The sequence below is a fragment of the Amia ocellicauda genome, chromosome 5 (assembly GCF_036373705.1).
Source record: "Amia ocellicauda isolate fAmiCal2 chromosome 5, fAmiCal2.hap1, whole genome shotgun sequence".
NCBI lineage: Eukaryota > Metazoa > Chordata > Actinopteri > Amiiformes > Amiidae > Amia > Amia ocellicauda.
Genome location: NC_089854.1, coordinates 21,529,472 through 21,551,791, shown reverse-complemented (window position 1 = coordinate 21,551,791; position 22,320 = coordinate 21,529,472). Strand labels below are relative to the sequence as shown.

Below are 22,320 nucleotides of genomic sequence, written 5' to 3'. Positions count from 1 at the left end.
TATCCAGGCTCTAATGGAGTTAAAGGACAGATCCTCCACAAACAAGCGATTTGGTGGGACTGTTGCCAAACAACACGAGGAGTGACTGACCGAGGGGTGTGCGCTTGGTTCGTGTAGAGGTTACCTAACCGATAGTTTTCTATGCAAACATAAGTGGAGTCTCTGGTCTGCCTAGTCCAGAGACGATGCAGTCCAGAGAATATATATATATATATATATATATATATATACACTCACCTAAAGGATTATTAGGAACACCTGTTCAATTTCTCATTAATGCAATTATCTAACCAACCAATCACATGGCAGTTGCTTCAATGCATTTATGGGTGTGGTCCTGGTCAAGACAATCTCCTGAACTCCAAACTGAATGTCTGAATGGGAAAGAAAGGTGATTTAAGCAATTTTGAGCGTGGCATGGTTGTTGGTGCCAGACGGGCCGGTCTGAGTATTTCACAATCTGCTCAGTTACTGGGATTTTCACGCACAACCATTTCTAGGGTTTACAAAGAATGGTGTGAAAAGGGAAAAACATCCAGTATGCGGCCGTCCTGTGGGCGAAAATGCCTTGTTGATGCTAGAGGTCAGAGGAGAATGGGCCGACTGATTCAAGCCGATAGAAGAGCAACTTTGACTGAAATAACCACTCGTTACAACCGAGGTATGCAGCAAAGCATTTGTGAAGCCACAACACGTACAACCTTGAGGCGGATGGGCTACAACAGCAGAAGACCCCACCGGGTACCACTCATCTCCACTACAAATAGGAAAAAGAGGCTACAATTTGCACAAGCTCACCAAAATTGGACAGTTGAAGACTGGAAAAATGTTGCCTGGTCTGATGAGTCTCGATTTCTGTTGAGACATTCAGATGGTAGAGTCAGAATTTGGCGTAAACAGAATGAGAACATGGATCCATCATGCCTTGTTACCACTGTGCAGGCTGGTGGTGGTGGTGTAATGGTGTGGGGGATGTTTTCTTGGCACACTTTAGGCCCCTTAGTGCCAACTGGGCATCGTTTAAATGCCACGGCCTACCTGAGCATTGTTTCTGACCATGTCCATCCCTTTATGACCACCATGTACCCATCCTCTGATGGCTACTTCCAGCAGGATAATGCACCATGTCACAAAGGTCGAATCATTTCAAACTGGTTTCTTGAACATGACAATGAGTTCACTGTACTAAACTGGCCCCCACAGTCACCAGATCTCAACCCAATAGGGCATCTTTGGGATGTGGTGGAACGGGAGCTTCGTGCCCTGGATGTGCATCCCACAAATCTCCATCAACTGCAAGATGCTATCCTATCAATATGGGCCAACATTTCTAAAGAATGCTTTCAGCACCTTGTTGAATCAATGCCACGTAGGATTAAGGCAGTTCTGAAGGCGAAAGGGGGTCAAACACAGTATTAGTATGGTGTTCCTAATAATCCTTTAGGTGAGTGTGTGTATATATATATATATATATATATATATATATATATAACTGCTTGTGTCGTTGTGTATCTGTAGTGGAGTGGTTTCCTGGTCAGAGGGACAGGTTCTGTCGCTTGTCATTCAATTTATAGCCGCTCCCAATTTTTCTCTCAAGCACGACGTTCCCACTCCATTCCTGACTGACCTACACCGCGGTTATTAGAGCTCTCTAATAATGTGTGATAAGCGTGTGAGGTGAACATGCATCACTGACTGGCCTACACCGCGGTTATTAAAGTCTATAACCGCAGTGCAGGCCAGTCAGTGATGCATGTTCACCTCACATGCTTATCACACGTAACATGGCAGGACCGTTAAAGCAGCATAACCTCCGACGAACGTCTCCCCACACATGCATATCGGCGAGCCCCGGCCTTCGTGCCACAGCATGTTTACGCCTGCTGCTCTTACCCGTCCGTGGTGTGAGGCGTAAGCTGCGGTTACATGTTGTTTGGTAACGATGCGTCATGGTGTCACAAGTTCAGAGCATCTGCTTTGCTCCTGAAATAGAGAGGAGAAACACACAGGTAAACAGGCATTCGTGAGAGCGTCTGCAGCATTAAGGGGGTTTAAAGGAATTGACCCGGGGTGCCTTTCCCAATCTCCTTATGTCATGTCCTCCATGACTGGTTCCTGGAGGGGTCACATGACTCCCCCATCCGGTCCCACCTCTCTCTCACCGGTCCGGTTTTTCTCGCCGTGCTGTTGAGAGAGGGAGGGAGGGAGAGGCTTTGTCCATGAACTTTTGGTTTTCCTGTCAATACAAAAAGTTAACGCATAACTTGGAATAACTTTTCAAAAATAAATTCATACACACCTAAAGAAATGTCCGTCTCTCTGTGCTGGGTGTTATATAATAAGTTTGCTGTCGGTAATAATTGGTGTGTCACTGTGTGTCTCTGTCTCTCTCTGTCTCTCTGTGTCTCTCTCTCTCTCTCTCTGTCTCTCTCTGTCTCTCTGTCTCTATCTCTGTCTCTCTCTTTGTCTGTGTGTGCTTGGCCTTCATTAGCTATAACTTGTTACTTTGCATGATGTCATGTTTGTAGTTATTTATTTATTTATTTATTTATCTGTCCACTGCACTGGGAGAAAACCCACGACAGGAATAATAACACCGGAGGAGCTGTCATGTCTTTCTCTCGTCCTGTCAGCCCGTGACGTCAGTCAGGCCTGTGCCGTTCGGCGCTGACTACAGGTGTTGCCCCGGGCTGTTGGTTAGTGAGAATCACTTGTCGGGGGAGATGCGTCTCTCGTCTCCTGTGAGGAGCATGTTGACACTGGCAACCGAGCTGAATTACCTAAATTAACTAATGCAAATGTCAGACCAGGTCACTTTTTTACCCCTTAAAACCATCCCGAGAAACAAACAAACAAGAAACAAACCGAAAAGGTGCCAAATCTAAATACTTTTAAATTTGGATTATTATTATAATTATTATATTTATTTCCTGGGATTTTCGCCTTATGCAGTTCTGATGTTTGCAGATCTTAGTTCAGGTTTTTTCCCATTCCTCTGAAGGTAATTAAAGCGCGAATTGTGTCCGCTTGTTCTAATTGCGCACAAAGCTGCCGGTTTCTCTGCTCGGATCGTCTCTCAGAGTTGCCAGAGCCTGCAGTCTCATCTCGTTGCATCGCGCCGCGCTTGTAAGTCATGTCTCAGACACGATCAGCATGAGTAGAAAGAATTAGTCAATTTTTTTTATTTTATGTTTTTAATAAATGTGGCACGCTGTCCTTGTCGGTTTTGTCGCCCTACATGGAAACACGAGAACCGGAGGAAATAATTAGTCCTCATCAGAACCCCTTTATGCAAGCAAATCTGTGTTACTTTACATCACGATAGTAATTGTGGCAGCAATTCTGTCCGATAGATCCCCCCCAAGACCACACGTGCTGGACCAGCAGAGAGAAACGTTTGGAGTTCTGTGTTTTAAGGCTGTATATTTGTATTGATTGATTGATTGGCATAGATCTGAAGCTGGCATGGTTTATTCATCAAACCTGTGAGAAAAGTTCTCCGCAGCAGTCCAATTCGGTTCTTATCGCTCCTTTCTGAGGCATCCCTCTCTCTCTCTCTCTCTCTCTCGCTCGTACTCTCATCGACGCCTTTCTCCTGCTCATTCAACCTCGAGATGCTGAAGGAGGATGTAGATTACTACCTGTGCCATGCTGCTAATGAGTGGTTGTGTCTGTGCGCGACTCTGTGTGTGAGAGTGTGTGTAGGCAGCAGCTTTGTTTGTGGTGTAACAAATTAAGCGGCTTTCAAAAGCACAATATAACAGCCTTTTTCTCTTTTTTTTTTTTTTCCCTAATGCCTGTCGTCTTGTGAGAAGAAAGGGCTCCTACTTCTCCAGCAGACTTCAAACACATTTCTCTCTCTCCCGCTCCCCCTCTCTCTCTCTCTCTCTCTGCAGTTCAGAAGAGGGGAATTAATTACCTCTACAAGAGAGGCATGATTTGGTATCGCCTTTGGAAACCTATTTGTGTGATGTGATTTTTTTTTGTCTTTTTTTTATTTTCTTTCCGCAGCGAGAGTGTAATTTGAGTGAGGTCTGCGGCCCTCCTGAGAAAGACCCTTTATTTCTGCTGTGAAAGGTGTGGGGCAGGGGGGCTCTGACTAGGACAACACAGCGTTGTTCCCTGGGCCCCACCTGTGCCCTGATGCATCACTTGTATTTCCTCACGTGACAAATGTTTTTTCTGACCTGGCGGCCCCTAGGAGCCCCACGTCTCCCCCTGTGCCACGCTGCGGGGGGGCTGGCAGAGGTGCCGGCCGCCGCCGCCACAGAGGAGAGAAATCAAATGGTTTTTCTTCCAGCAATCTGTACAACAACCCGGCTACAGCAGAATTAATGTACTCGACAAGCCGTAAACAAGGGGATGTCAGCAGGATAGTAATATTGTATTTTAGTACCTAGTGTGTTGAGAAATAAATAAATAAACAAGAAAGAGAAGTAGAGCCAGAGGCAGTAACTTAGAGCGGAGACGAGCCGGGGGGGGCGGTTTCCTCTGCAATTGCTACAGTGCTCTCTGTATGGAGAAACATGTTCATTTTGGGATGGAAACCTCGGTCTGGGCGATCGGGCTCCGTCCTCTGGGTGCGGGTCCCCCTCTCGGTCCTGGGTGTATCCGCCGGTCACGTGTTGCCCTGCCTCTCCTCTCCTCTCCTCGTGGTGCCAGATGGCTGATGGGGCGGCACTCTCTTGGCACGCTCCGCCCTGCCTGCCTGCCAGGTTGCGTAAGGAGATTGATCTGATCACGTGTGCCGTACCGGGGATGGGGGGGGATAAAGGAGAGGATACAGCGCGCAGAGGTGAATGGTGGGTCGTTCTTGAGGGAAGGAGTTGATGCTGAACTCCCTGCGACTTCTTTTCAAGACACACTTACTTAGCAACTGTACCTGTAGCCACGGAATGTATCTGCATCAATGGAACATTTGGATGTTTAAGAAAATGTACTAGTACTACGATATGTTAGGATGAAGTTTCTCAGTGCACGTTTGAAGTTTGCGGAGTATTATTGCGAGTAATCCAGCTGGCTTTGCATGGCTGTGAAATTTAGCAGTCAAATCTCCGGTAAACATTGGCTTTTCGTTTGGGTTCCTTTCCCTCGGACTAAACTAAACTGAGAGTAGGATTGCATTGTCCCAGCTGGAGCGTATGCTATTCAGAGAGAGACAGAGCTGTTCATCTTGGTTAGGTGTTGAGATTATTAATTACAGTAATAAATGGAGTGTTTTATCCGACTACAGGCGGTAGCGACTCCAGTGCCGTAGCGGCGCTGGGGCCTCGCTCCACTGCACCGCGATAAAGACAACTTGGAGGGAGAGAGAGAAGAGAGGGAGTGAAGGAGGCGGGGAAATGAAGATGAATTTCAGGATATTACGGGTCTTTCACCTCCCGAGTGATCCTCGGCATTGGCTCGATCGGCATCGTTACGGCATCCGCCTCTCAGTAACGCACTTGCCAAACTCACCGAAACGCCCAGACTACACTGCACTCACACGGTGCATCTAAAGCGTCGTCGATACGTGCAGTGTATTCTGCTTTTGCGTCCGAGGTGAGCCGTGGGGTGGACTTTGCCGTGATGCAGGCAGCTCCTCCGCTCAGCATCAGGGGCCCCTCGTCTTCCTGAAGGGAGATCTCTGACTCCTCGTCTCTTTAAAGCCCGGCTCAACTTTAATAACGTGGAACGCATGACGGCGCCGACAGCTCTGACAGCTCCCCCGACGGTGGAGGGAGGGGCAGAGCGGAGGAGGAGGAGGCAGGCTGTCCCCTGGGGGCCACAGGGAAGAAAACGGGAGGCTACTGTGTGCTCCTGCTGCGGCCTTTCCGTCAGTCTGTCCGTCCTGTTTCTCTGTCTCTCTCTCTCTCGATGTCCTTTTGAAGGTGAAGGTGGATTTAATGATTTGAACCTCCTCCTCCTCTTCCTCCTCTCCCTCTCCTTGCCTAATTCCTGCAGAGGTTTACCCCCCGGTTGTAAATCCGTCCCAATGTTGACCCAGTTTCTGTGGCGGTTCTCAGCACAAGAGCAGAGCGCGGCACAGGGGCTGGGAGACGAGCAGACACTCTACAGAAGTAATAAAGCACGCGGCACTGGGGGCTTCATTACAGAATAATCAATATTTGCGTTGCGGAATGTTCAGCTCTCTGGTACGGGCGGGGGAGAGGGAGAGCTAGAGAGAGTGAGAGGGGTTAGGGAGAGAGGGGTAGAGAGAGAGGGAGGGATAGTGAGAGAGAAGGGCAGAGAGGGAGAGGTGGAAATAAATAATATGGAAAAGGACAAGGATTAGTAGAAGGGAAGGGATGTATGGAGGTGAGATGGGATGAGAGGGACAAAAAGACAGAGAGATGGAAGAGGGAAGGAGAGAATGGAGAGAAGAGTAGAGTGAGGTTTGTGCTAGCGAACAGTTTTCATTAGTGATCAATTCAATAAAAATAAAACAAGGTGTTGGGAATCCTAGCGTTGGGAGCAAACGGACCCGGGGGGGCGATGTGTGCTTGAGCAGTGCGCTTCATCACGGACAAGACAATCCTATGATCCCCGGGGGAATTCACCCACAAACAACGTCAACGGCTGCCCAGGCAACCCCCCCAGAGCCGCTTTATTGGCTGGTTTAATGTATTTATGTGGGTTTTGCCACTTGCGAGATTCCCCTGTTCCTCCCGGTAACAGGTGCCAATTGCTGGGAGCTGCAGCGCTAACGAGCTTGTCTCCAGCGCCGCTTACCCGCGGAGACACGAACACGCTGAATTACAGGTGACAGGGGCAGCTCACAGTGCGTCACGGCGGGATCCTGGCTCGGGGGTCTGAAGGGGGCGGGAGGCGGCTGCGGACTGGTGTTTTCCTTCCCATTTAGATATTGTTGGTTGTTGGCAGCAGTTGTTTTGTTTGTATGGCCCTGTCACTTTCTCCTGCCCTCTCGCCAGTCCATGACCACTGGGACAGAGACAGAGACAGGCAGAGAGACAGACAGACAGACACCCAGACCGAAGTGTGTTCTGGGATTGAGACTCGCGCTGTGCCTTAATAATGCAGATGTGCCGATGAACAGCCTCTTGCTGGGACTGCAGTTCAATGAAGGCATTTCTGGATCCAGCTCTGTTTCAACCCCTGCGTTTCCATGTTCGGGTCTTAATACAACATGTATGTCTTCAGAACGCTGGCCCTGCTGGATACCGACAGGCTTCCACACTAATTAAGCCATTAAACACCTTTTCTTAATCTATTTTTATGAAACGTCTATTTTCCCCTCAATCCGGTGATGAACTGTCAGCTCCGCATCCATTGCCGCGCCGCCTGTTGTTCACCCTGGGGGCGTGTAGTAAATGCAGAGGGCTTTTACTGCACCCCCCCCCCACGGGTGCCCTCATTTTCCCATTTTCCAACAGGAGGCTCGACTGCAGGAGCGCAGATATAATAACACGAGCATTAAGCGCAATCAATCACCAGTCAAACGCTGCGCGGCACGATTATATACATTATTTAAACACGCGCTGACACACAATCGCGTATGCGGCCATTACTGCCTCTGGATGAATGGCGTGCCAGGCCCCTGTGCCGATCCCAGTCGAAGTTGCTGTTAACACACACACACGGCATCATTTGACAGGACAACTTTGGTGCAGTGTCTGTTTCGGAGGTCTGGAAGCTATTAATTAAAGTCACAGCGGGGGTAGAGATCGGACAGGACTAAGCAGGTGGTGACGCATCTCCACTGTCTCCACGGTTTAGGGCCTGGCAGTCCCCGGGGCCCCTGCGTTCTGTGTGCCTGCGCAGGCCACCTCTGTCCGTAATGACTGCTTGCTGTATCAGCGGCCCGCAGTGTTGAATAATGCATTGGGTGGCGGACGCCGTGTTACAGCCAGCGGGGGTTTGGATCTTGGGATGCCACCACTTAGCGCCGGGAAACAGAGGTGACGCTTTGCATACGAGGCGTATGGCGGCCGGTTAGAGTGAGACCCACTGGGGCCCAGTGCTGCGGATTCACTCAGATCGATACCAGCGAGGAGCCGGGGCTGTGTGCGACAGGAGGTGTATGTCTACAGCGATCAATAGGTCTAAATTTAAATCCACAGGATGACACGTGAACCGGCCTCCAAGCCGTGCACTCGAGCTCCTCGTCAGTTACTTAACAGGGGCACTGAGGTGGGGAAGGACACGGGCAGTTTTTTAAAGACCTCTCAGGGTCGCGATGTCATAATTTACGAGCGAAAGGAATCTGCGCTCTTCTGACAAAGGGATTTGTGCCGAGATGCCACCTGATGGCGCAGGTAGAAGTACCCAGAAGCCTCTCTGTGAGGTGTTGTCATTGTGCCAGTCAGTGTACTGGTCTTGGAGGGTCTGTTTGGTACGGTGGATCAGTCTCGGTCTCCTTCTCCGCCCCTGCTCTGTCAGTCCCCTCTCTGGCAGAGAACAGGACCCGGCAGAGATTATTTACGACCGTGGGGAGATACTCGTGGTCTCTGTTGGCTTACAGTAGAAGACGGTTTGTTCGGGGGGCTTTCTGGAGCTGTAAATCTCCCGGCGGTAATTGAAATACACCGTGGCGGAGGTCTGTGGAACTGGAGGATGCGCGTGGTGATGGATGCTGCTGGAGGAAAGAAAGACCAGGAGGCAGTTAGGAGTCAGAATGGTCCATTAATAAACATTCGGGCCGTGGGAGGACGTCATGATAGTGGGATATTTTAAGACAGCGCCGAGAATGTTTATAACGTGTGTGTGTGTGTGTCCCCTCCCCCCACAGCTCGAACCAGGTATTAGAAAAGAGGAGGAAGATATCAAGCGCATACTCACTGAGTTCACACTGCGCTGGGAGCTGGACGCTTGACCTTCTGGGCTCTGGATTAGTTGCCCTCCCGCTTTAATCCTGCAGATCAGTCCCCTGGCTTTGTCATAATTATACGAGTTGTGGGTGGGGGCTGCAGTTGCCCTGCGCTACTCTGTACCACCTGACACGGCACTGTCCAATGGTGTGCTGAGGGAGTGGACAAAATTTAGTGACCTTACGTTTTGGCCTTGTTTTTGTGCTACCGTGGGTGGGGCACACTCTGCACTATAAAAGGTTTAGCTACTGTATAGTGTAACAGGCAACAAATGCACCACTCGATACAGAATACAAAGAGTTAGATGCCAACAAGTCTGCTGCTGAATGCGAAGTGTGATGCCTGGTGATACAGTCGACTGTAACACACTCTGCAGATGCCGTGTGTATGTGTGTGTGTGTGTGTGTGTGTGTCTGGGTGGGGGGGTTGGTGTTGCACTGATTGCTATTCTCACTACATCAGCCGCTTTCAATTCGTCTATATCAGCACTGGCAGCTATAAATCATATGATTTAGACGTCTCCCGCCGACACACAAGGCACATCAGCAGTCGAACGCCGTGCCGGCTTTAATTAGACACAAACACCGACGCACAAAAGGAGGCGCGCACACGATGCTCCGCGGCTCTGGCCTGCTTTCTCCGCGTCCCTCCCCATGTGACTCCTCGAGACCACGTTTGCCAGCAGGGCCGTGCGGATCTCTGATCTAAATCTAAAATGTTAACACTCCTGTGCTTGTAAATGTGTTGTTTGGTCCCTGAGCGTGTGGCAGAAATAAGAAGCAGACTGCGCAGGTGGAGATATCAGCGCTGCACAGACCTTCGGCGCTCGTCCTTGTTTCAACTTGAGCCGTGCTGTTTTTAAACCGTATTTCCCATCGTAATCCCGGGAGTGTTCTTTAAACATGCTCTCATGACAGCTGCGTTCCAGGTGGATGTGTGTTTGCGTCGCAGCCCGTCCCGGCACGGTAAAAAAATTAAATAACTCCCCACCCCATATAAACCCCCAACAACCTAATAACTCTATTTCTACTAGTGGCAGAATCAAAGGATGAAAGTGGCTTTTGATCGGTTCTCCTAATGTGTGTAATCCAAATTTAATTTAAGTTTGCCTTGCATCTTTGACATACTACATGTGGAATCCAGGCTAAACCAGGGTTTGTGTCGTGTGATGAGAGCGTTCTCTCTGTGTGTGGATCAGACCCCTGGCCTAGTGGTGTGGTCTGTCCCCTTATCTGTGCCGGTCTGTTTGTCTGCAATGTCTTTTTCTGGGCCTCTACCGGGCTCGGTTATTTATGAATTGTGCTGACGTCTTTACCCAAGGTGAGTTACAAAGTGTGAAAGAGGACACTATCATCGGTACATCATGCTTTTGTTTACACTGTATCAATCCACTTCTACCACTGTTTCTCCCGTCCTCTGGGACATCGACTTTCGTCTGGGTTCAGCTGTGCTTCGATGCCACGCAGCCCTCGATGCACTCACTAACTTTGCCAGCTTGCCGGCTGTGCCGTGACTCCAGGCCGGAGAATAAGGAGACCCCAGGGTGGCTGTCTCATCCTGTTAGGAGACGGGAACCGGTCCACGGAGCTGTCACTGCCGGGGCCCGTGTCTGTATGCCGGGCCGAGGAGGAGAGGAATCGCGGAGGTGCCCGGCCCCACCGACCTCCCGTCTCTCCCTATAAATAATACAAGGCAATTACCTTGGAGCTGCACTGGCCGGCAGAAGAAGTGATTAATTGTGCCTTGTCAGGCCTGCTTGAGTGGTGTTTGCGTCAGGAAATGTGCCAGCTTCTTAAAAAACAATTCAGACTCCATTAAAAGAGCGCGTGCTGTGGCGGTCCCAGGACGGCGGGGAGCTGTTTAATTTGATGTTATTACCCGTGTCGCTCTGTGTCCGCGTTTAATGATTAAACCTGGCAACTGTGAAGCCTGAAGAGAGGGGAGCGGAGGGGTGGGCCTGGTGCATCAGCCCCGAAAAGTGCAACTCTCTCTCTCCGCTGCCTCCCACTGTCCGCTACACGCTTGTGATTCTCTGCTCGCTTCAGAGCCGTGTGTAACGAGAGAGCGTAAGTGGAGAGAGCTGGCGAACAGCTGCCCGAGATTGTGCAGCGGGCCGGAACAGAAGAGACTTGTTTTTTTCGGATAATCTAATTAAATAAATCTGAGAAAAACCAAACGAAAACAGACGTCCAGGGGAGGCAGATGGGTCCTTTCCCCTCCCCTCTCGAGCTGAAGATGTGTAAGGAGTCGGATCCTGGGAGGATGCCAAGCGAGCTCTGCCAGCATATTCCTAACATTAAGCCGATTGGACAGACTTTGAATCTCCCTGCCCCCTAATACTTGCGGCAACATATGAGATGGGCCTCCTTGTGCCAGTGATGGATTATACCAGAGGTGTAGAGGTCCAGGGACCTCCGAGGCCTTTTGTGAGGTTTTGGAGAGGCAGAGTTATTGACTAGAGTGGCTTTGAGGATATTTCACTGCCTGCTCCGAGTTGGAACAACGCTGGGATCAGCTGGAACACCAAGTCCAACTGCACTAGGCCCTCGGGGCACCAGAAGGCGAAATAGCGCAGTATTGCCATGTCCATGTAGCTGTTCGATTCCACACTCACGGTCTGCACGTAGTCACCACGTCCGACACCGGAGAATTTGGCATTGCCTGTCCTGATGGACACGTCGGTTGCATGTCTCAAGCGCTGAGGTAATGGGTGACGGCATGGGTGACATTTTTTGAAGGTCCAAAATAGCCCGGGAGAAAGAGTCACATTTCCCGTTCACCCAGGAACTCGGCGGCCGTCTTCCGTCGAGAACAGCCGGCGCTTCTTACACAAACGGGGTGGGCGTGCGGTGTGCTGAGTCACTGAGAACATTGGAGAAGAGGCTTGGTGGGTTTTGTGTGTGTTTTTCTTGGACCATTAAGCTTCTGACATCCGCATGAGCAAGATGGACTGCTGCCGCTCTTATCTGTGCCTTTTATTTATTTATTCACCCATTTATTTATTTATTTATTTATGAATCATGACAACACGTACTTTGACAGCCTGGTGCTCTGCGGTTTATCTTCTATGGGGGATGGAGTCCGAAAAGCCACAAATCGCAAATAAACACACACACAGCTCGCCCCGTGTTGTGTAACAGCCGTCGAATGAGAGGAATCTGGTCACACACACACAGCACACATTCACACGCTGTCACTTGCCGGCCGCTTTACATAATCCGTCACTTAGTCACACGGTCACATTCACGCGCCACATATTGACACTCTCCCCGCCGTCTGACTGCTGTGTCAGCCACAAGACGAACAGCCGCCCCCCCCACACACAGCAGGAGCCGGCCTGCATTAGCAGAGCTGTTGTGTAGCTGGCACATGGATCTGCAAAGCGTGTATGGCAAAGGAGAGATGTTTAAAAGGTTACAAGGCAGTGAAGTTGCAGAATGGGCCGTATTTCCCATTTAAGTGTGTAGTACCTTGAAGCCGATCATTGTACACTTTGTTGTTCCTTTTTTTGTAAGTGCATCTCTTTATTTGTTTTGTGAAGTGTTGACAGTGCAGCTGACTTGTGGCGCTCGAGCCCCAGGGCGCGTCGGAGGCCCGGCCCGTGTCACACTTTAATAAAGCGGGCCGCTCCGTGTGTCAGCCCGCTGTGACAGCACTCCATTCGATCGGTCCCCCCCAGCCGGGTTTAATTACTCTGAACATCATCTCGGAGCCATGGGGGGCTGATCCGTGTGGGGATCGTGGTCGGGCGGTGTCCTCGGGAACGAGAGCATGAAGGAGACGAATGAAAGTGAAAGGATGATGAACAGTTAATCATGTTAAGTATGGCTATGTGTGTTGGAGGTTGGATTAGTAGGGGCTGTAGTGTGTGTGTGTGTGTATATATGTATGTATATATATATATATATATATATATATATATATATATATATATATATATATATATATATATATATACCGATCAACAATAACATTATGACCACTGACAGGTGAATCTTGTTATCATGGCACCTGTCAGTGGGTGGGATATATTAGGCAGCAAGTGAACATTTTGTCCTCAAAGGTGATGTGTTAGAAGCAGGAAAAATGGACAAGCGTAAGGATCTGAGCGACTTTGACAAGGGCCAAATTGTGATGGATAGACGACTGGGTCAGAGCATCTCTAAAACGGCAGGGCTGTGCGTCTCGCGCTGTGTGAGAGGAAATGCTGCTCCTTGTGTACAGAGTGCGTCCGATCCCCTGTCGTTGGGGGGGGTCTCAGGGAGAGGAGCTCTCAGTGTGTTGATGTGTTGCAGAGAAAATATGAAATTCTCTAGAGCCTGCCAGCTTTATTTAATCCCCAACCCTGTGATATATGATCGTGTGTGTGTGTATCTATAGTTATGTGCGAGAGAATAAAGAGACTCGAGGGTCAATCTCACGACCTGAAACAGGTCTTCCTTGACACTTACTGCCCCCCCACAACACCAAACACACACATACACAAACAACATCAAATTAAGTAATTAGTTAAAGGTATCCTAGAGGGCCTTTATTTATGTATTTTATAATTAGTGTTAGTCCTGTAATAATGATCATTGTCTTGTGATTCAGAGTTGCAGTATGTGATTTAGTAAGAAAGTAAGAAAACCGCCTCCCTGACAGGATGCCCTGCACCCAAGAGTTGGGGGTGGGGGGGCATTAAAATGCGAAAAAAAAAAAGAAAGAATATAAAATGAAGTGAAATGAATAAAATCCTAGGATTAAAAAAATCCAATCCGCGCTGCAGTGTCCCAGAGCTGGTGAGTGGAGGAGTTACATAATGTACGGCAACACTGACAACAAGCAGTCTCTCTCTCTCTCTCTCCCTCCCTCCTCCCTCCTCTCTCCTCGCTCTCCTTCCCCCTTTCACGCAGGTTCTCCTTTGAAGCAGCTGTGTTGTGCCTGTGCAACGGACCCACAAACACACTTGATTGATTCATGTATTCGATTGTGTGTTTATTCAATCATTTTACAGCTCGTTCCCGATGGCAATAGAGAATTTGCAGGCTGTATTGATAAAGTGTAGAAACTTCCAAAACTGATCTGACGTGAGGGATGATTGACTGGGAATCGAAAACCGATCTTACCGGTCGCTGGTCTCCTACCCCGCCACCCTACTCAAGATATCACATCACACTGCTGGACTCCTATGTTGCATGCTTATATTATGTTGTACTTTGTGGAAAATCCTGCAAAAGACAGCGCAAATAAGGCACAGATTAGTGGAGTGAAATTGCAGCCTGAGGAAGCTTTAGCTCTGTCACGCTCTCAGCGCTGCTTGGGGGTGTTGGGTTCATGGCCTGAATTAGAGTTGCCATCTTTATCCCCTCTTTCTTTATTTACTTCTCCAAATTACCTCCGAATATACCTATCTGACACCTGTCCGTACTAATACAGACTACTATGTCAAAACCCTGTTTTATTTATTTATTGTAAATGTAGTCTGTTCTCTGCCTTTACTGTACAAAACCCTCATAAATATGTCTATTGGGCTTTTGGAGATGTTGCCCAAGAGTTAACGGTGCTGTGGTAGAAGTCGTCATCCCAACTCTCTGCCTGTCACGAAACCCCTTTACATGACTGATTGAGAGCTTTGGGCTTCATCAGGTTATGTAATCGTGGCAATCGCACAAACTGATTACGTCCAGCCCGGAATAATTGCTTTTCTTTTATTCTCTTTCCAACGGAGACCAACTGCATTTCCAGGCATTTATTCATCTCCAAAGGGTTGTGCGATGGGGCGGATTGACAGGAGGGCGGTGATTTGTGCCGAGTGGCTCAAATATGTGCAGTGGAGGCATATTGGAGAAAGGGCCGCATAATGCACTTATAGCCCTAAGTGGATATCAATCTGTGTGTGAGTGTGTTACTGCTGAGGAAATGACAAAACTGCTTGTATCACCGCCGTGCTCCTGACAGAAAGGCCACTTCATGCCGGACGTGGCCGGGCTGTGTGTGTGTGTGTGTCCTGCCTCTTTGCTCTCCAGCTCTCCCTGCCGAGACTGTCAGGGTGCAGGGGCTCCCCCCGCAGGCTGCGCTGTGCAATGGTCCCCGGCCTCGGCTTCTTAGGGACAGTAGTGCTCTGGGGGGCCACTTCTCCTCCCTGCCCTCTCACATTCAGCAAAAAAAGCTACAGAGTCTTTCACAGGAGTTTATATACATTTTAAAATCATTGATGTGTTTATATAAAATACAAACTTCTGTAAAGAGTCTGTCCCCTACTTTGGACTTGTGATGAGAGTGCCTTTCTTGTCCGTACAACGACACCAGGCTTTCTCTCATAAGGTACGGTGCCCGTCTGTGATTTCTGGCCCTTATGAAGTTGGCCAAGCAAGGGCTCGTTTCCTTAAACACGTTCCTCCATTTGGTTTTGATTCCGTATGCTCTGTTCTCATTATAAACCACACGCTAGGTCTGTTAGGATTGGTCTAGAAACAAGGATGATAAAAAAAAAAAATCAGTGGATCTCCAAATGAAATCGGTGACAAACTCTTCTCCTGTTGCCGCGTTTGTGGAGAGGACGTGGGGGACCCGGGACGTCTTTTAGTTCCAGTAAATGTCGAGATGTAGAGCTGAAACACAGGGTCTTACCCCTCAGGAGATGCTTGACAGACTCCCCGAGACATCCGGCACAGCGCTGTCGGTGTTAATAATGCGGCTGCACCGGCTCCCCGCACCCCCATGTCAGGAATCTGCCGAAGTCACCGCGAACACGAGCTTGAGTTTCACAGCCTGAAAGAGCCGCCTTCCTGCCAACTTTGATGGTTCTTTTCACTTGGCGCTCATCTCGCTGCCGAGAAGACACCTGCCTACTTATATTCTCCACTTTTCTATCAACAACAGGAAAAAAAATAGTACAAGGCAGAGTTTTTTCTGTTGTGTTTTTCTCTCCACACACTTGAGGGGTTTGTGAGAACATGGCGGCAACGCAGAAAGGAGGGTGGGTGTGTGTAGTGGGTGCGTAGTGTAGTGAAGTGTAGGGAAAATGTCTTTTTGTTATTTTTTAAAATTATCAAAGATCAGTCTAACTTTATATAACCTTCACCTAACATTTATTGATCCTAGGATACAGATATGACATGTATAGGAATGCTTTCATTAGACAGCATCCCTGGGCCCTCGGCTCCATGGTGCACAGATTTGACAGGTGCTGCAGATGTGCTTTAATGTCTGTTCTGGCCTCTGTCCAGTTGTGCAGGCAGGGCAGGATGCAGGGGGCCGAGCAGATCAGGGTTTGGTGGGAACTGAATGAATAAACTGCTTTACACACTCTAAATACAGATCAGGGGGCCAGCCTTCAAACGGCACTGAGATGGAGAGGGAGGAAGTGTGGTAGGAAACATGGTCTTCACTCTCTCTCTCTCTCTCTCTCCCTCCCTCTCTCCCTCCCTCCCTCTCAGGCCCGCTACAAGCAGAGCCTGGACCCCACAGTGGATGAGGTGAAGAAGCTGTGCACCTCGCTGCGCCGCAACGCCAAGGAGGAGAGGGTGCTGTTCCACTACAACGGGCACGGCGTGCCACGGCCCACGGTCAACGGGGAGATCTGGGTCTTCAACAAGGTATGGCACGGCGCCCCGGACACGCACCGCACTGCCGGCCACTGTGGGGAAAAAAGTTTCCCCTCCAAGTGATCCAGAAGTTTAAAGGTGTTGCACAACATGTACTCCTTAGGGGGAAAGCTGCCGTGTTTAATTTTCAATATGTTCACGCCTCCTCTCCGATCGGCACACTTTCCATTCTTCCAGAGATTCTCGCTTTCATATTCATCTTTTCGAATGTATTTTTGCCCCTCCTTCCCCGGTTATTCTCATTAGAGCGTGTCATGTCCCTGCTGCTAAATCCCTTAAAACCTGGCGGGGATGATCAGGGGTCTGCTTTTTTTATGTTTAATCCGTGCTGATGGTTAAAGAGGATCCTGGCGAATAAATAATCTGAGAGGCGGTGATGCTGGTGCGGTCAGGCCATCCCACCATCACCCTCGCCTTCAGTGACCTTAATTCCCTCCTGCAATCCGGGGCGACGAGGTCATCCCAAGGATGTTTCTCTGGCGTCCAATCATGGCATTCAGAGCCATTGTCATCAGGCACGGCAATCGGGGCCCAACTTGAGAACCACACTGAACGCAGACGTATGTTGGGCCCCGATTGCAGCGCCGTCTCCAGGTTATAGAACGACACCCGATTCATCCCCCCCGTCTCTGTGTTCCAGAACTACACCCAGTACATCCCCCTGTCCATCTATGACCTGCAGACCTGGATGGGCAGCCCGTCCATCTTCGTGTACGACTGCTCCAACGCCGGCATCATCGTCAAGTCCTTCAAGCAGTTTGCCCTGCAGCGGGAGCAGGAGCTGGAGGTAGGTCACTATCACTGCCACCATCTGCGTTTCTGGTTCGATCTGGGGGGAACTGGCTCGGTGGCGTTGCGTTAAGACTCTTAATTGGTTCATTGGTCGGGCAATCCACAGTGGCGTCACTTTAAACCCGTTTCATCCCTGGAAGTTAATCGGCTACTATAGCTGTAGTATTGAATGCAAGACAGGCGGCACCGAATTCACCGAGCTGTGCTTCACCAAGAAAACATCTGCTGAGAAAGATCTGCCCCCTCCCCCCACTGCTCGTCTTGAGTGGCGGCTTCAGTCTGATTCGATTTTTAATTTATCTCTGTTAATTCTTTGTGTTCCTGGTCACAGTACTCAGAATGAAATCAATTACAGGCGGTTAGAATTCCGCGCCGGTAGTGCCGTGTCACAGTCTCAAATTGAAATCACGTAGCGTCTCACCGGGAGGGAATCGGCTCCCATTCAGGTACAAGTGCCGAAGCGGAGGTGACGCTTAAGAGGCTTGTCTTTTCTCGCTTCGCTGGTTTGTTTGTTTGTGTGTTTGTTTTCCTGATATTGCCTCTGCATGAGCATTACCATATATTAAACCACCAGCCCTGCCATCCTGTTATTGTCGACTCTGGGCTGTGTGATTTTCTAAGCCCGTGTTTTTCTGTCTGGGCTCTGCACAGCCGGGGGGAATGTAAATGCGAACCACGAATACAACACCCGGCTCAAGAATCTTTAACACAAGATTTCCAGGCCTAAATAATATTTTGTGCAGCACAGCCACCTCTCTCACTATCCCAGGATCGTTAAGACCGGATGAAACGTCAGCCCGTTCTGCCATTCAGAGTTGTGTTGTCCTCCGGGGCCGGCCGATGTCATACAATAGATTATAAACTGCTGGTCGGCAGCGCCTTGAGGTGACATATTGTTTGTTAGCGAGATTTTGCATATCAAATGTAGGGTCATCTATTTGGCACTGGCAATCTGTTACCGCAGTTCAGAGTAATGATCCTGATAGTTGTTTTGGTTTCAGGTCAATTAGTTTTCAACGCCGTATGAAGGGAAGATTTAATTAGTTATAGCAGGTGAGTAGACTTTTGATGAAGGCACTCTGCTTGACTTTTAACCGTTATTGTGCAGCCTCTGTTTCTCATCTCCGGAACTTATTTTGTTTATAAAAGCAAAAGTTATTTTGTCCGTCCTTTCGCTCGTTCTTTCGTTCTTTCTTTATGAATCTCATGTTTGTATCGTGTGATATCAATATATCCCCTGTCATTCCTCGATGCCAGTTGGAACACCGATGTGCCGCGGCTCACTGGTTGGAAGACACTGTCGTACCCGTCTGTATTGATTACCGACTCCCGGTTCGGAGGCGGAAGGGCGCACGAGTGAATGTCGGCCCGGTTTTAATGGTGTGTTGGGGGATGTGTGTGATTGTACTGTGTGCGTTCGTTCGCCCGGAGGATGTGCCAGGGAAGAGAAATAAAAACGTTCAGTCAGCAACAGAATGCAGGATTTTTTTTTTTTCTGTTTTGTTTGGTTTCTGTGTAATACGTGGGCAGCTGGAGCCGCATGAATAAGTAATGGTTTTCAGTTGGGAATGTATGTATGTATTTATTTATTTATTTATGTACTGTACTGTGGTGTTTGTTTTTAAAGCCATAATGGCTGCAGTTCTGTTTCAATAATTCAGGAGAAGGTTTTAAACCATAGTAGATTAATTGGAAAAACTGAGGAGAAATCCGTCAGGGGCTCAGAGCCAGACCCGCATGGAGGTGATGGAGCCCCTGCCCCAAATACCAGTCAGCGAGCTTCGTCTGTTCCTGAAAACGTGTGGGGTGTGTGAAGGATGCACGATGTTTGAAACACCTTGGGGACGATGCGTCTCTCTGCACATTCAGAAGGAAAGTGTCCGACTCTGTTTTGCTTAAGTCCCCGTGGCAGCGCTGTTTGAGTGTTCAGTTCCCTGTTTACACACTGTTGCCGGCGCTCTGATTTGCCGTAATCTCCCCAAATGGAAATTGAGGTCTAGAAAATGGGGATGTTTAAGCAATTTGTGCTGACAAAATCCATCCAGATTGAACAGGATGAATCACGGCCTAAACCAACTGCTCTCCTAGATAAAACTGACAATGTGTCCTTATTTTTTTTTTCCTGTCATGTTGTCTGATTCCTATATAATAAGAGTCACGCTGAGAAATGGAGAAAGTTTGGGGAAGTTTGGTGAGACCGGGACAGGGACTGAACTGTGAACATGAGAGTGGAAGTTTGACACCACAAAAGAACAACAAAGGAACACAACAAAAAAAGTCTGAGCACATTGCAGCTTTGTGAAGGGAATCGAAGCACTGAATACCTGCTTATTCATGCGCTTCTTTTTATTGTCTTTTGCGTTATTGCCTCTGTGCCTGAGCAGGGCTTTGGTAATGGGATTATTTTAATAAACTACGTGAGTGGCCTGGAGAAGCGGGGAGGTTGGCTGGGTGTTGGGCGGCATCAGCGCCGGGTAATCACTGACATGAGGAGAAAATCAAATATCCACCTGTATCGCTGGCATTGCGACGATACGCAGAAAACACACACACACACACATGCAATGCAACCCAGAGAGTTTCAAAAGCTTCCCCATCACTCGACTGCAGGCCTCGTCCCCTGTGTGCAAACATGGTCAGGTTCCGTGTGATGCTGTGATTTTAAACCTCAGCGCCGTCGCATCGGTCCCGCCAAGTCGGCTTAAAGACGGCCGGCAGCATCTCGCCACAGCACGGATACGGTCTCGTTATCCCAGCGCGACAAGAGCCTCCCCCAGCCGAGCGTGAAGTGGGCAGGCAGGCGGAAGAGTGGAGCGAGAGATTAAATTACTCTTCCACTTGAGCTTATTGAACCCTGGATGGGGGCCAGCGAGGTAGACCGGAGCGCTTTCGTTATGCACTTAACCTCGTTCCCTCGTGCTCATTTGCATCCCCTCACTTCCCTGCGCTGGCGTGGAGCGACACGGTTCCACTTCACAGATCCCCCCCACTCCTTGTCGGAAGCGACTTCACAGTCACCTCTAAGTCTCCGTCTCCCTGCGCCCCGCCTGCCTCGTCTGATCGCAGGCATACGATGTCTGTGTTGCTCTTTCTGTCATTTTCTCTGCAGCGGAGTGCCGTGGCGTTGAATAATAGATGGAACAGAACACGTCTAATTTCTGAAACTGAGGGAAAGAGAGAGAGAGAGAGAGAGAGGAGGAAAGTCTAACTGCTGACACTTACGGTTACCTCTCAAACACTTTCTCACATCCTCACTCACTCTCTCTCTCTCTCTCTCTCTCACTCACACAATCACACTTATTTACACACACAGACGCACTCACTCACACAATTACACTCACTCACACTTACTCACACACACAATCACACTCACACTTACACATACAATCACACTCACTTACTCCCTCACTCACGTATCACGTAATTGTCACAACCGATTTTAATTTGCCGCAGCGCCAATCGCAAGCTGCGGGCCCACATTATTACTGAGCCTTTGTTTGTTTATAAAGTATATTTCCCTCGTTTGCATCGTGGCTGCAGATGAACGGCTCTCCTCGGCTCTTAAGTGTGCAGTTAGTGCGTTTCGCGGTTGGCTGCCTGGCACACACACGGCACAATGAGCACCATGGCCTCTCTGCCGCTTCGCAGAGACGGATCGAGCAGTGCGAGGCTCTGAAGCTTCGTTAAGTAGAAGTTGGGCCACGTTGAGCAGCACCAGTGGGCGGACGCCGCCTACTGAGCCAAGCGGCCGGGCGCTGCCGAGCCCGCGCTTGTTACCCTGCGCACAAACACACATGTGGAGTTACTCTTCTGCTTCATCTGTGCCCTGAACATGAGAGCCTGCAATTAGGAAATAAAATAAAATACTTGGTGTAATGGTGTACTTGGCTTGGATGTCATGTGTGTGTGTGTGTGTGTGTGTGTGTGTGTGTGTACTGCAGGGACGGCTGCCCATGTGTGTGAGTGCAGTCCCGGCCCAGCTGGGCTCTTCTCCTCACAGAGTCTCTGATAAATATTTAATATGCTGTGAGCAATAAATGAGCTTCTAAGAATACCAGCCCTGCTTAGTGCTGTGCTCTGAAGAGCCCGTTACTGTCAAATTAGTGCCCCTCTTTATTTATTTAATTCCACTTGTTTATTTATTTATTTATTTATGTATTTATTCTCTGTTTTTACCAAATGATGTTTGCCAGCAGAGCTGCTTCGCTCTAAAAACTCCACAACCACAACTGTAGACTTTTTGCTAATTGTATGAAACTTTTGAAGTTACAAAGGACTTTATAGTCTTTATTTATTAATTACCTTTCTTAGTTACAGTTTAGATTTGATCTAATGTTCCCCCTTTTGTCCCAGATGCTGTCTTAGAGCGTGAGTTAGCCAGGTATGGAAAAATAATGTTCCCCATTAGGATGACTTCTTTGGGCTGTAAGAACCCTGACATGCGGCATGTTTTTTCCTTTCGTAAACAGGTGTCTGTGCTGCCTCATAATCCAGAGCTGGACTGAAGTGTGGCCTGGGGTTAGTTGTGGAGGTTAAGGAGTGTGTGATTTTTGCATCTTCCGATACAATGAAATGTTTTCTTTGTGGTGAAGTAGGCCATGTGAAAAGTGCATGTCCTAAACTGCAATCAGTGCCCAGGGAAGACGGTGATGCTGCTGTGGGCAGGGGGGCGGTTGGGGTTCTGGAGGGGGTCTGGAGGCACGGGCGGTGGGGGTGACAGACACACCTGTACCTGATCCCCAGGGCCTGAAGAGGGTTCTTGCGGTGGAGTTGCCTTCTGTACCCACGGTGACCTCTGTGTCTGATTCCCTGTTACTCCAGAGGGGGGCTTCACAGTGGTTACAGGGAGGAAAAAGACAATGAAGGCAAACGTGGCATGTTGGGCTCCGACATCGCAGGCAGTCAGCCCTGCGTGAAAAAGCTTTATTCCCTGGACCTGTTTAATAAGTTTATGGATGACACAAAATGTAGGAAGGGAGTTAATTTATCCTTCTTTTCTCCCGATTTAAAGCTGTTGCTGGTCTCGGCAAATGTGGTGTTGCGAAAATCAACGTAGTTGAGTTTGATAGGCAGAAGAGGTGTTGGTTATAAAAGTTGGTGAGCGGTGCTCGGAAACTGATTGCCAAAAAAAA

General features: G+C 49.0%; 1 protein-coding gene across 8 annotated transcripts in view; it reads left to right on the top strand.

The window, feature by feature from the left end:
- rptor (regulatory associated protein of MTOR, complex 1) overlaps positions 1-22,320 on the top strand; it is a 120,652-nt gene that overhangs the window by 28,626 nt on the left and 69,706 nt on the right. For all 8 annotated transcript variants that reach the window (XM_066704303.1, XM_066704301.1, XM_066704305.1 and 5 more), the window contains 2 exons: positions 16,229-16,387; positions 17,037-17,183. In XM_066704303.1, coding sequence (XP_066560400.1) covers positions 16,229-16,387; positions 17,037-17,183 — 306 coding nt within the window. The remainder of the gene's footprint in view (positions 1-16,228; positions 16,388-17,036; positions 17,184-22,320) is intronic.